The sequence below is a fragment of the Sinocyclocheilus rhinocerous genome, unplaced genomic scaffold (genome assembly GCF_001515625.1).
Source record: "Sinocyclocheilus rhinocerous isolate Xijiao unplaced genomic scaffold, SAMN03320098_v1.1 scaffold1230, whole genome shotgun sequence".
Lineage (NCBI taxonomy): Eukaryota > Metazoa > Chordata > Actinopteri > Cypriniformes > Cyprinidae > Sinocyclocheilus > Sinocyclocheilus rhinocerous.
The window spans coordinates 2,537-17,460 of NW_015652275.1; the positions used below are offsets into that span (position 1 = coordinate 2,537).

At 32.3% G+C, this 14,924-nt stretch overlaps 1 protein-coding gene across 1 annotated transcript in view; it reads left to right on the forward strand.

Moving 5' to 3' along the window:
• The first annotated feature begins 1,301 nt into the window (after window positions 1–1,301).
• LOC107714277 (hyccin-like) overlaps window positions 1,302–14,924 on the forward strand; it is a 26,013-nt gene continuing 12,390 nt past the window's right edge. The window contains exons 1-5 of the mRNA XM_016520091.1: window positions 1,302–1,415; window positions 1,496–1,597; window positions 7,349–7,564; window positions 10,101–10,217; window positions 11,887–12,046. Coding sequence (XP_016375577.1) covers window positions 1,365–1,415; window positions 1,496–1,597; window positions 7,349–7,564; window positions 10,101–10,217; window positions 11,887–12,046 — 646 coding nt within the window. The 5' untranslated portion in view covers window positions 1,302–1,364. The remainder of the gene's footprint in view (window positions 1,416–1,495; window positions 1,598–7,348; window positions 7,565–10,100; window positions 10,218–11,886; window positions 12,047–14,924) is intronic.

Below are 14,924 nucleotides of genomic sequence, written 5' to 3' on the forward strand. Positions count from 1 at the left end.
GGAATTTCTGCTTTTTTAGAAGCAGGTTAACCAGCACAGTAGTGTGCCGATTTAATTTACGGGGATCCCTGGAGTAAAAACAGCATCTCTGTGTTTAATTTTGGCCTTACGTTATGTTTGTTAATCTGATTTTCCTCACCACATGCCAGAATCTCTCACATCCTCATTCAGAGCGAGAGGTCAAAGGTTAAGCCACTGTTTTCACTCTCTGACTCTGTGAGGCTGTTTCTGCTACTGTGCCTTTAAAATATGTTAATGAGCTCTGTTATCATTGGCTAACGTTGTGTAGGTCACACTGTTGTTGATCAGAATGGCTGGAATTTCTGAATTCTAAATGTGTTAATTATATAAATGTGGGCGGTCATATGTTAATGAGCTCATGGTTGGTGGCTGTTTACGCAGTTTAGTTTTGATAACTAATGTTCATAGTGCATAGTCAGTGTTGTTTTAGGATTATTTATGTACTATTATAGTATTTATTAATGGTGTGTTTTTTTTTGTATATTTTCAGTTTTGTAGTGTGCAAAATATTTTTTTTAAATTTATGTTTATATTTATTTATATACTTTTATAGTATGTAATAATATTTTGAGTTAGCTTTTTATTTTTATATTTTCAGTTTTCATTAAAGTTTTTCATTTTTAATAATTTTGTAGTGTGCAAAATATCTTTTTCAATTTATTTATATATTTATTTATATACTATCATGATATTTATTGATATTTTGAGTTAGCTTTTATTTTCAAATTTTCAAATTTCATTTTTTATTGTATTAATCTTGTGATGTGCAAAGTTTTGTTTTTTAAATTATGTAATTTCATTTATTTATGTACTATTGTAGTATTTATATAATGTTACTATTTATTAATATTATTTTATTTATTTTATTTTGTAATTTTTTTAAATTTAATTATTAATTTTGTAATGTGCAAAATGTTTTTTTTAAATTATGTTAATTATTCATTTAGTTATGTACTTTTGTAGTATTTATTAATATTTTTAGTTTATTTTTATATTTCCAGCTTTCATTTGAACTTTTTTGATTTTGCAATTTATTTTGTAATGTGCCGTGCATTTGTTTTTCATTTATTTATTTATTAAGTTTTAGATTTAGTAATTTTAGTACTTCAACCATAACTTATTTATTTCTATTAGTTGCCCAGGCTTTATTTCAGTTATAGAATATTGTTACAATAGTTAGTTTGAAAACACGTCTACATACTGTAGTACTTCAAGTGTGGTTCTTGTATTTCGAAAAGCAATAAAAATCCCGTTTCTGACTGAAAGAGCCCTTGGAGAGGGTTTAATGGACATGTAGTTTTTGATATTTCAGGCTGAGATCTCCTGGCAGCAGATGAGGTTAGATGTTGGCCATGGATGAAGGCGTGGTGGAGGAGTGGCTGTCTGAGTTTAAGGTGCGTCGTCTCTTTCGTGATCAGCTTCATGAGTCTGAGGTCCGGCTCGTGTGCTGAACGTGTTTTCTGCTGTGTTTCAGACTCTTCCAGACACGGCCGTCTCCAGCTACGCTGCCTCTCTGAAGGACAAGGGCTCTCTGGTTCCTGCGCTCTATAAAGTTATACGGGAGAATTACAGCGACGTAAGATGATCTCTGTTCCTAACTGTACTCAGACTCTCTATTTCTCTCTCATTAACCCTTAAAGACCTAGAACATTTTTGGGGCACCTGACACGCCTGCACTTTTCTTTGTTTTTTTAAGACCTATTCTAGCAGTCAGCATCAAGTGTCATATATCACTATAAACAGGAGAACTTGAAGTTTCAGTCTAGCTAGAAAGTCCCAATTTTCCCTTTGTTTTCTCTAAGAATGAATGAATTTCCAGAATTTTAAGAAAAACGCAAGCAACAGTTGGGTGTTTTTTTACTGTGTACTCAAACAGGAACTCCTGAAGTTTGGATTTTTTTCTTTAGAAGGTTGTATCTGGGTGTTTTACACTTCCAAATAAAATTTTGTCTACATATAACATTCCCTAAGCAAGTTATAGCCATTCATTACAATATTATTATAGGCGCTTTTTAGTGAAAAACAGGTCTATTTAGTTTACTAACAATATAGATGTGTCCAAAAAAGTTTAGGGGTAAAGAAAATGGAAAAAGTGTTATATAATAACAAAACACTGTAAAAAAAGTGACTTTTTTTTCAAGATAAATATATTTTCAATCTGAGTATGAACAACAACAAACACAAACCGTGCAGCTATTTAGAGAAAACAATTGCACAAATTGTCTTCTGCATTAAAAATACAAACAGTGCAAATGATTCACAAACTACACACAGAATGAGTGAGAAATATACAGAGTGCAACAGAAAAAATAGTGAAAATGATCTTTATAAACTATATAAGAATTATTTACATAATATAAATGATCGATCCGCAGGCTGTACTATGCGTCGGAATGATTTTACCCGGACTTCGTCTAGCGACGCGAAGACATAAATTCCAGTGCTTTATCCGATATGTACTACTGTTTCATCCTTGTTTTTGGTTTGTTTTATGTCGAGGTACTCCGTCGTGTGTTTTTCTGGGCTTTTTCAGAGAGTTCTCTCATGAAAATGTGTCATTTTGTGTTTGTTTTCATGCACGCACGACAGACTTTACTTTCACTTTGCGTTTGTTCAGATTTCCAATGATAAATCCTAAATGGTGGTTCAAAAGACCAAAACCTATGTTTATTGGTTGAATATGGGACAGTTTGAACCAATCTGGGCACGGGGGTGGGTCTAAGCATCAACAATCGTTCCTGTTTGGCTCAGAGGAACGAAATGCATTGGTTTCTTCTGACGAATCAATGTTGTCAAAATGTGATGACGTAATCACGTACACTACGGAGCCTCTGAATATCCAAATAAGATGAACGAGATATCTCCGCTTTACAACACTTTTTAAAGCATTCACATAGGATTAGCGGTTCAAAAGTTATTAAACATTTAAGAACAATAGTTATTTTTAGCCGCAGGCGGCTGTCTCGGTCTTTGAGGGTTAAGTTGTGTTTTCACTAAAGTCCACTTTAAGTCATAAGTTCCCACTCTGAGAAAAACAGCAGTTACAGAAGTAAAACGCATTGAGATCTATGCGGTTATTATAGTTAACTAAAATTAAAAACGGGAAAAAATGATATTTTGGAGAAAAAAAAAAAAGTTAACTGAAATAAAATAGAAAAAAAATTTAATAAATAAAATAAAATAATTTTATTTCAGCTAGTTGCCAAGGCAACATATGTTCTATTCATTTAATTCAACTTGATATACTAAAATAACTCAAACTAAATATGAAATAAAATTTTATAAAAGCTATATAGGCATGTTTAAAAAAAAAAAAAAGGCAAATACACAATTACTAAAATTTTAACAAAAATGAAAAAGAAGTTTTTTTTTTTTTTTTTTAGTAATTTTTGTAATATGCAAAATATTTGTTTGTCTTTAAATTAATTTCTTCATTTATTTATGTACTATAATTGTATTTATTAATATTTTGAGTTAACTTTAAATATTACATTTTCAGTTTTCATTTTAATTTTTATTTTGAGTAATTTTGTAATGAATATAAATTACTTTTTTTTTTTTAATAAAACCTAATTCAAACCATTAATGAAAACTATAATAGTATCTTAATGATACTAAAATAAAGCTGCCAGAGCTGAATGATTTGAGAAAAAAAATCAAATCAAGAAAAAGTTATTTTTAGTTAATTTTTTTTCCCTGATAATTTTTTTTTTTTTTAATAAAAAATATTACTATTCTAATACTAATATATTAAATACATTATTATAATTTTATTTTTCATTTTCAGACATTAAACCAAGTTGAAGTAAAGTATCTTAAAAGGACAATTTGGGCAACAAACAATTTTACCGAATTTACGCAAGTGTTTGAACAAAAATATAAGCTTGACATTTTGGTCTTGCATGCCAGCTTTTCATTTGAGTCGTTTCAAGCTGTTAAAGTAGCATGTTTCCTGATCTTATACACAAACTCAGAGACGTCCGGCTAAAAATAACTTGGAGTATCTTTTGAGAGCTGTTTCTGTGTTCGGTGATGTCAGCGCGAGTTATTACAGTACGAGCAAAGCCGTTGCGAAACAATGTTGCGACACTCCCATAGGTTTCCATAGGAACTGAGGAATGCGGAAGTAAAGCGTGTCATGGAGCAGCCAATAGTTCCAAACAACCAACAGTTCCAGTATTGAAGCCCATTCATTTCAGTGCTTCTCACGCACACTCGCCAGAAAGTTGAGGAAATTACAGCAGTTTTTGGCATTTTAACGCATTAGTTTACCTCTCGGAAATCTGGCCAGTAGTTATGAAACGCGTTCTAGTTAATGTTTAGTTTTAGATAATAGGCAGTTATGCTATATTTGCAATTAGATAACGTGAGAAACACCTTAATAGCGATCATAACCAGATGCTAATTGTCATATTTTTAAGTTTGTAGTCTTTCTGCAATATTTCTCTCCCTGTAGGAAGTAGAATGAGTTTCAGTGAAGACTGCCCATTAAAGGAATACAAGAAAGAGTTTCCCTGAATGCTGTTGGTTGCCTTCTGGTTTTTTTTTTTTTTTAAACGTTATTTAAATTTTTTTATTGGGTTAAATTCCGTATTTGCTGGCCTTTGTTAACATTCACTTATATTGTCTTCTTACATAAATGTCATAAAATAATACTGGGATGTGAGTAATTAATCTTTTTTTTTTAATTCAACATTTTAAAAAAAGCTAAACTTATAAACATTGAGTGTTTGATAATGTCTAAATATACAATGCAAAACATAAAATAAATAAATAAATAAGCTATTATGACCGGTAAAACTCTTTACAGCAACTAGAGTAGAGCAATATTTATTAAACAAGCATACGGGCATCTAGTGGTTAAATCATAGCATTACAGAGGAATATTATTTTTCTGCCCACCAAACGTCTCTAATTTGCCTCTTTGCACTGGAATTTAAAAACAATTTCTCTATTTTAACCCTAAATACTACGCTAATTGTAATATAAATAATAATGCATCACTCCCCAGAATAAAATGCGATTGTAAAACGTAGTCAGCGTAGTTATCAATACACAATCAATGCACATGATGTGTTAATAATCACTAGAAATTGCTGCAAATATAGAGAAACTGCTGTCTATCCTACTTAAACCCATTCAAACATATTGACAGCGCGGAGTTGTTTGGAACTATTGAGAACTCCATGAACCACGTGACCGCGAGATCAAAGCGTGTCGCAACTCTGTTTCCATGGTGATGAATGATGAGGTGTTTTCTGTGGGACGGGTGTGTCTCTATCAGCCAAACTGTCCTAGCAACGACATAATCCGAGAAGAATCTCTTCAACAACAAACGTTTTACTGTAATCAAGCACATATTTCAGATTCACAGATGTACTGAGAAAGTCTGAAGCTCTTCCATTAGTGACGGGCTTCATGTCATTTATTTTTACTGGAGTACTCAACAAATAGCACTCTAATGCTGTAATTAACATCAACTGAGTACTCTAGAGTTTCCATCTGCTCCGTATTTACGCTTATGTTTTGTTCAATGTGAGCATGCAATGTCCACAAGAAATTGGGAAAAATAAATATATTACTATATATATATACTGTATATATTACTTGTATTGTATGGTAGCATGCTCTTCTCAAAGTAATAATAATAATAATAATAATACAATTGTATTTCCATGTTTTAATTTTAACAGAAAGTCTCTGTAGCACTTTGTTTGCCAAAAATAAAATAAATTGTTTAATTTTCATTTGATTACATTTTAAAAGGTTAATTCATTTAATGTTTTATGCCTAGTGGATTACATTAAGAATGAAAACAGAAAACACAGTTTTGGAAAAATAAAATGGAATTTGCGGAAAAAAAAAAATAGGCTTCTGAAAATGTTAATCTTTTGGTAAATTGTTGTTAAATTGTATAAGTTTCATGATTCCAATTAATTAGTCATGTGTTTTGATTAATAAAATTTAATTTAACTATTAAAATGGAGTCCAGAAAAATTTTAACGGGAAAAAAAAAAAGGAATTCAGAAAAATGTAAACAAAAAAATTGGAATTTGGAAAAAAATAAAAGGCTTTGTTAAAAAAATTTACAAATTATAATGTTGCTATAGTTTTATGAATTAAATTGATTAGACATGCTTTATGATTATTAATTTTAATTAAACAATTTAAATGGATTACATAAAAATTAAAACAGAATTTGGGGGGGAAAAAATTGGAAATTAAAAAAAAAAAAAATTGGAAAAAAAACCCAAACATTTCATAGGGCCCTGAAAACGTAAATTTTGCTAAACTTTTAATTGTTTTTAAATTGTGTAAGTTTCATGATTTCAATGAATTAGTCATGCATTTTGATTAATAACATTTAATTGAACTGTTATCCAGAAAAATTTTAACGGAAAAAAAATGTATTTAAGAAAAATGGAATACAGAAAAATGTAAACAAAAAAAATGGAATTTGGAAAAAAATAAAAGGCTCTAGTATTGTTCAAAAAATCTACAAATTATCAAGTTACTATAGTTTTATGAATTAAATTGATTCAACGTGCTTTTTGAATTTATTAATATTAATTAAACAATTTAAATGGATTACATAAAAATTTAAACAGAATTTGGGAAAAATGGAATTTAAGAAAAAAATTTAACATTTCATAGGGCCCTGAAAATTAAAAATGTGTTAAACTTTTAATTATTGTTAAATTGTGCAAGTTTCATGATTTCAATTAATTAGGCATGCTAATAATCAATGCAAAACATTAAAACTGAAAAGTTTAAACCGAAAAAAATGGGATTGAGAAAAATGAAATCAGAGAAAACGGAATTTGAAAGAAAAAAAATAAGTAAATATAAAAAGGATTTCTAAAAGCCCTAAGCATGTCTTGCTGACTTTGCAGTGTTTCATGTTTGTTTTTAAGATGCAAGCGACTCAGAACACATCTCAAGACCTCTTTTCTATTCTGTTGAACTTTTTAAAGCTGTTTTTGACAGAAAAAGTGTCCTGAAATCGACTCCAAAGGGTCTGACAAATCCAGCTGTAAGGCACCGCTGGGAAATCCCAATGTAACAAATCACAAATTGATGAACGAGTTATTGTTTTTATGTAGAGCCTGGTTTCTCCCAAGGTGTTTACTATTATCATTTTGCATTATTGACACACTATTTTCCTAATTAATGCTGTACAGTTGCTTTGACACAATCTGTATTGTTAAAAAGTGCTATATAAATAAATGTGACTTGACTTAAAATTGTATTGTGCTTAAGTCAGGTTTGTGTTTAGTGTAGTAAAGTGCTGCACTGTTTGTAACGGTGCTGTGCTTCTGTCTCTCAGCTGCTGGAGCCGGTGTGTCATCAGTTGTTCGAGTTTTACCGCAGCGGCGAGCCGTGTTTACAGCGCTTTACTCTGCAGTTCCTGCCGGAGCTGGTGTGGAGTTACCTGTCAGTGACGGCGGCGAGAGATCCTCACTGCAGCGGCTGCATCGAGGCGCTTCTGCTCGGCATCTACAACCTGGTGAGAGCCCTGCTGAACAACACACGCTTCACACAAGCTAGACACTGAAATCAGATCAGATATAGACCGATCGGAGAAACCACACCATTGTCTTCTCTAGAGCTGCTTTGAATTTGTTCCATTACTGATGAACTTTGCAACATCAACACTATTAATGGAATCACTTGAATCGGCATTGAACTGAAGTCAGAAAGAGCTTTATGGTTCAAAGGTTTTTGTTTTCGTGTCACAAGCTTCCAGTACACAGAGACAACAACAACAACACACAGATAATAAAAATAAGATGAGAATAAAATACACATGCATAAATATAAATAAACCACAATAAAAAGAATAAATTGCATGTGGGTCAAAGACGAAAAAGGGTTTAAGCATAAAAACAATAAGGTGCGTTCGACTTGAAGCACGGATACAGACGGCGATCAACGAGAGTAGCCGCTTGCAGTCGGGGGCGGAGTTGAAAACGGAGCCGTCAAGCCGGACACTTTCTGCTCCCGTTAGTGACGCTCACGCGGTGTTTGCATACTCTATCACAGATGAAGTGAATTAAATGCAATATTTGTCAAATACACAGACGTTTCAGAAACGTTTTCATGAGCAACAGAAACACTTTTTATATACTGCTTCGCTCTGAAAAAAAGTCGAACGCACCTATTATCATCATTCACACATTTTTATGGGAATGACTGATGGGGGCGTGGCCTCGAGTCTAAACATGCCCCGCCCACATCATTATCATCATTCACACACTTCTGTAGCGTGACTGTTCTGGTCAACGTGAAACTAGGTAGCTGTTTACTAAAGGAATAGATTATTAATTATTATTATACATTTATTTTTCTGCTCAATCATTTTGTTTCAAGTCTGTATACCTTGTTTTTAATTTATTATTATTATTTATTAATTTATTAATAATTTTTTCCCCCAGTGGAACACAAAAGGATCTTTTTGAAAGATCTTGACAGATGTGGTCACTGTATGAAAAAAGATTAATCAAATATTAACCATTATTAAGATGATCAGCATCTGCTAATAATAATTTCCATTTAGTCGGTTGAAAATAAATTGTTGCCTTTTGTATCAGGTCCCAAATTTAGAAATAGTTATTTAATTTTTTTTCTGTTTCTACTCAAATCATTAGATTCCAACCCTGTATACCTTGATATTTTTTATTATATATATATATATATATAATAATAATAATAATTTTTTTCTTTTCTGTGGAACACAAAAATATGAATTGGTCAGTTTTTGGCCAGTTAATTGTGAGATTATCAGCATCTGCTAATAATCATTTTCAATTTGACTGATTAAAAAGAAGTGGTTCCCTTTTGTATCAGTTCCCAAATGATTACTATTATTGTTGTTTTATGTTTATTATTGTTTTGTTTTGTTCTTTTTTTAATGTAATATATATTTTTATAAATTTTTTTTTACTCCGTTATTTTATTTCAAACCTAAATAATAGTAATAATAATTATTATTATTATTATTTTTCTGTGGAGCACAAAAGGATCTTTATTGGGATCCTGATAGATGTAGACACACTTGTATGAAAAAAAATTATTGGCCAGTATTTGGCCAAATTCAGATGAATATCAGAATCTGCCAATAATCATTTCCATTTGGCTGGTTAAAAATAAGTTATTCCGTTTTGTCAGTTTCAAAAATTGTACAGTTATTTAATTAAAAATTTTTTTTAATATATTTGTAATTATTTTTTTCTACTTAATTTTTTTTTATTTATTATAATTTTTTGTGGTACACAAAAGGATCTTTTTGAAGGATCTCGACAGATGTGGTCACTTTTGTGGGAAAAAAAATCTAAAGTTCAAGAATATTCTTCAGTATTTTAAGAATTAAATTTTTTAGCCATTCTGAGATGATTGGCATCTGCCAATAATCATCTCCATTTGGCTGATTAAAAATAATCAAATAAATAATCCTTTGTGTTTCATGAATAACACCATATGGGTTTTGATTGACATGAGACTAAATTATGACAAATATTATTAATGGGCAAACTTGAGACTTAATGTCTCTCTCTCTCTCTCTCTCTCTCTCTCTCTCTCTCTCTCTCTCTCTCTCTCTCTCTCTCTCTCTCTCTCTCTCTCTCTCTCTCTCTCTCTCTCTCTCTCTCTCTCTCTCTCTCTCTCTCTCTCTCTCTCTCTCTCTCTCTCTCTCTCTCTCTCTCTCTCTCTCTCTCTCTCTCTCTCTCTCTCTCTCTCTCTCTCTCTCTCTCTCTCTCTCTCTCTCTCTCTCTCTCTCTCTCTCTCTCTCTCTCTCTCTCTCTCTCTCTCTCTCTCTCTCTCTCTCTCTCTCTCTCTCTCTCTCTCTCTCTCTCTCTCTCTCTCTCTCTCTCTCTCTCTCTCTCTCTCTCTCTCTCTCTCTCTCTCTCTCTCTCTCTCTCTCTCTCTCTCTCTCTCTCTCTCTCTCTCTCTCTCTCTCTCTCTCTCTCTCTCTCTCTCTCTCTCTCTCTCTCTCTCTCTCTCTCTCTCTCTCTCTCTCTCTCTCTCTCTCTCTCTCTCTCTCTCTCTCTCTCTCTCTCTCTCTCTCTGTGTGTGTGTGTGTGTGTCTCTGTGTGTTTCTGTGTGTGTGCAGGTGTAACGGTGAGGTGGAGCTGGGCTCGAGGGCTCTGGATGATGTGTTGTACCGAGCGCAGCTGGAGCTCTTCCCAGAAGCCCTGCTGGTGTGTTTTCATGCTCAGGCTTCAGCACAGATTACACTGATCCAGCCAAAGCACCGCGATTACCAGCATTTCTCAGATTCACTCACTGGTCCTGTTAGAATGACCAACTGCAGCACTGTGACAGAAACACAAGCACTCGCAACACCACAAGAACAAGCCAAAGAGCAGGAATTAGACATGCTTAGAGGAGTAAACACTGACTCTGACAATGATTTGATTTGATAATGAGCCTTAATCTGGTGCATTAAAATAGAGTCTGGTTTGATTATATATTGATACTATTTTATATACAGTACATATTGATTATTTTAGTTACATATTTATGTTAAGTATATTTAAATGTTTATATTTAAATTTTTGAATAGTTTTTTAAATAAAATTGTATATTTAGAATATTAGTTTTATTAAAAGTAATCATGATTTATAACAATATGCCAAAAGTTGCAAATTACATAAGCTGCAAAATTATATCAAATATTAAAATTATATGAAATTATATACATCTATTTGTATTAATTTATTATATGCAATTTATATCAATTGTGCAATTGTTAACTTGCAACTGTCTGTAAATTATGAGTCATAAATTAATTTTATACATTTAAAAAAAAAAATTATATTTAGAATTGTATTAGTTTTATCAAAAGTAATTATGATTTATAATGTGTACAAACTGTTGCAAATAACATAAGTTTCAAAATTGAATATATCTTATATAATAAGTATTTGTATTATATTATTATATGATTTATAACAATTTTGCAACTGGTAACTTGCAACGATCTGTGAATTATTAATCATAATAAAAAAAAATTATATATTTAGAATTGTATTAGTTTTATTAAAATAAATAATGAATTATTACAATATAAAACAGTTGCAAATTATATAACAGTTGAAAATACATAATATATTACATCTGTATTAATTCTGTAATTCTATATTATTCTATATTTGTATTAATTTATTATATATGTTTTTGCAACGTAACTTGCAACTGTCTTTAAATATGAATCATATAATTAATTTATATACAATTATTTTTATAAAATTATATATTTTAACTACTTACAAATAGTTGCACATTTTTGGATAAGAAATGAACATGTAACACTTTTTATATGTAATATCGAATAATGCTTTGAATACTTCTGGGAATATATTTGTGACCCTGGACCACAAAACCAGTCATAAGGGTCAATTTTTCGAAATTGAGATTTATAAATTATCTGAAAGCTGAATAAATAAGCTTTCCATTGGTGTATGGTTTGTTATGATAGGACAATATTTGGCCGAGATACAACTATTTGAAAATCTGGAAACTGAGGGTGCAAAAAAAATCTAAATATCGAGAAAATCGCCTTTAAAGTTGTCCAAATTAAGTTCTTAGCAATGCATATTACTAATCAAAAATTAAGTTTTGATATATTTAAGGTAGGAAATTTACAAAATATCTTCAATACATGATCTTGATAGGATTTCCATGATCTTTACTTAATGTCCTAATGATTTTTGGCATAAAAGAAAAATCAATCATTTTCACTCATACAGTGTATTTTTGGCTATTGCTACAAATATACCCCAGCGACTTAAGACTGGTTTTGTGGTGCACATACCAAACAGAAGATTTCTCAGCTCTGTCTTGTTCTAAAGTCTGACTCTCGCTCAGGTGGGAAATGCCATCAAGTCGTCTCTCCACGGCGCCTCTCTGAAGGCCAATAAAGAGGGAACCCGCTCCATCCAGGTGGAGATCACACCCACGGCCCCCCGCATCTCCCGCAACGCCGTCACCAGCCTGTCCATCCGCGGACACCGCTGGAAACGCCACGGTGAGGAGACGGTTGCCATGGCGACTCTCACTTCCTGTAGACGCCCACGTAGTGTTAAAGGCACACTATGTAATTTTTCGCCGCTAGAGAGCGCGTATTCAAAATAAACAGAGAGACAAAGGCGTAGTTAGATGACGCCGTGACTGAGTGTGGAATCATGGGAGTTGTGGTCTTCATCCCCACAGCTGATGCAATCCGACGGGATTCGGGCAGAAATCATGTTCATGGAAGAGCTAATGATTTATTAATGTAGTAGAATGAAGCAGGGTGAGGCTGAAAGCCGTCAAAGCGAAACGAGGCCGAAGGCGTCGACTGTGGCATAATAAAAGCTCCGCTGCTTCCGCTGCTTCCGGTCGTGCGTATGTGGGGTAAAGCAGCGGAGCTTTATCATACTAGATACATTTGAAAGTTCTGTTATAATGCTACTCTGTGCGGTCGTCACCGGTCTATTAAAACGCACAACATATTAAAGCGTCTTTGGTGTTTCCATGTTTTCTACAAAACAAAACCGGAAATCGAGGGTTTATGATGTCATAGGCAGGCGACACAATGACACTGTTACCGTGTCACTAGATAAAATTGCTTATTTCTCTGGATTTAAACATTCTTCGAAACATTTGGGATAATGTAAGTACACAAGTCAGCAAAATATATAACACTGTTCTAGTGGTTTTTGGATATTTTAATAAAAAAATTATTCAAGACCCTGCGGGGGTTTTCCCTCGACTCGGGCGGAGCGGGATTCCTGCTCACATTAATGATATTGCTGATGTGACGCGTTTAGCACAGGTTTCCAGCTGTGCGCTTTGACGTGGCGCTCCGGAGCCCATCACCATCTGACTAATTAGCACTCAGTCATTTCAGACGTAATGAAGGGGTTTCTGTTCGTCAGCCGTAATTAAGCAGCAAACGCACTCATTAGTGGGATCCGCTGAGGCAGGCGTCACCATTACTAGATTTTACACGTTTGCTGTCTAAATCATCTCACTAACCGGAGTGAAGCATTTGTGCTACAGATGATGTCTCAGATCATACGGCTTACTTCTTAAGAAATTAGATCAGAACTATGTGTTTCATAATATTAGATTTACTTTTGTTTTGTTTTGAGTCTTTTTGTTCGGTTGAGTCAAGTGTTTCATAATATAAAGTGGATGTTAATTTGGATTTACATTTATTATTAGTATTAAAATATAGTTAGTGCAGAATAACAGTTGTATTTTATAATTATATGAATAATAATAATAATAATGTAATTGTATTATAATATTTTATATTAATAGCCGTATAATTATTTAACATTAGCATTTAAACATTATTAAAATATAATTCTATTAATAATATAATAACATAACATATTAATATATAATAATTATATTTTGTAATGTAATTTAAATGTAATATTCATTGTAATGTTTTATAAATTTACTATATGTTATAAGGAAATGTGAAATAATTATTTTATTAAATAACTATATTTTTATATTTATGTAGTTATTATAAAATATTATATTTATAATGTTGTGATAAAATATATTATAACAATATAATTTAATTGTAATATTAATTATAGTGTCATTTTCTAATAGAATTATAATGTTAATTTTAATGTTTTATAATAACTATTTATTAAACCACTATAGGATTATAATATTATGATATATAGTTATTGTAAAATATTTTATTATAATAAAAATATTATAATATATTAGAATTATGATACAGTATTGTATATTATAACAATGTAATATTAATTATAATATTTTTTATAATAACTATTAAAATTATTAAAAATAATCAAATAAAATAATTATTTTGTCTATGATTTAAATATAATTTTCTAATATTTTAGTATAATAGTATAATTCAAAGTAGCATCACTTTCGATGGGAAGGAGTCGCTTTCATTTCATTGTCATCTGTGTCCATTTTCATGTTATAATTTTGAAGTGTTTATGTTTGTCTTGAGACGTTTCAGATTTGATTTCCATGTGCGTCTCATCAGCTTCTCGTCATGCATGTGTCCATGTGTGTGTGTGTGTGTGTGTGTGTGTGTGTGTGTCTCTCAGAGTCTCAGGAGGACAGTGTAGAGTCCCCTGACTCCTGCGTGAAGGGGCCCATCCCTGAGATTAGTGTAACGGGGGTCGGCGGCGAGCGGCTGCTCAACGGAGAGGCTCTGCGCAGCAGGACGGAGGGGGAGGCGCTAGGGGGCGCCACAGAGGTGGGGGTCGACCCTAGAGGTCAAGAGGTCAGGAGGCAGAAGTCTGTGGGGCGGGTTCAGTTCTAGAGCCCCACCCACCCCTCGTCTCGCACACCCCTCCCCTCTCCCTCGGGCCCAGAGGTACTTGATGTGGGCGGAGCTTCTTGATAAGCTTGTTAATTATTAATGAGATGTAAACGCTTCCGAATCTCACAGTAACAGCGTCTAGGGGATTTCTTCTCAGTATGAGGCTTTGCTTTTGCTTTTTCCTGAAGGAATATGTGTGGTTCAGAGGTAAAGCTCTTTCTACAGCTTTAGTGATTGTTCATTACCACAGCAAATCAGCTTGTACGTTACGTTAGTACATTAAGGCCATTTATGAGATGTAAAAGCCCAAATGTGACGGATGATCTTCTGATTATGTGTATCTACGTGGAAAATGTCCTTGCAACAACAATATTTATATGCATATTATTTTATATGTACTTAAATATGCATAAACAATATGCAAATATTTTATAATTTTTTATAACGTTGCATGTTTAAATTTGTCCTGATAATTTTAATATACAAAAAAGTTATTGACAATATTATTTTCATTATAATTATACATCATTATTATATAAGCACTGTATATATATATATATATATATATATATATATAATATATATATATATATAT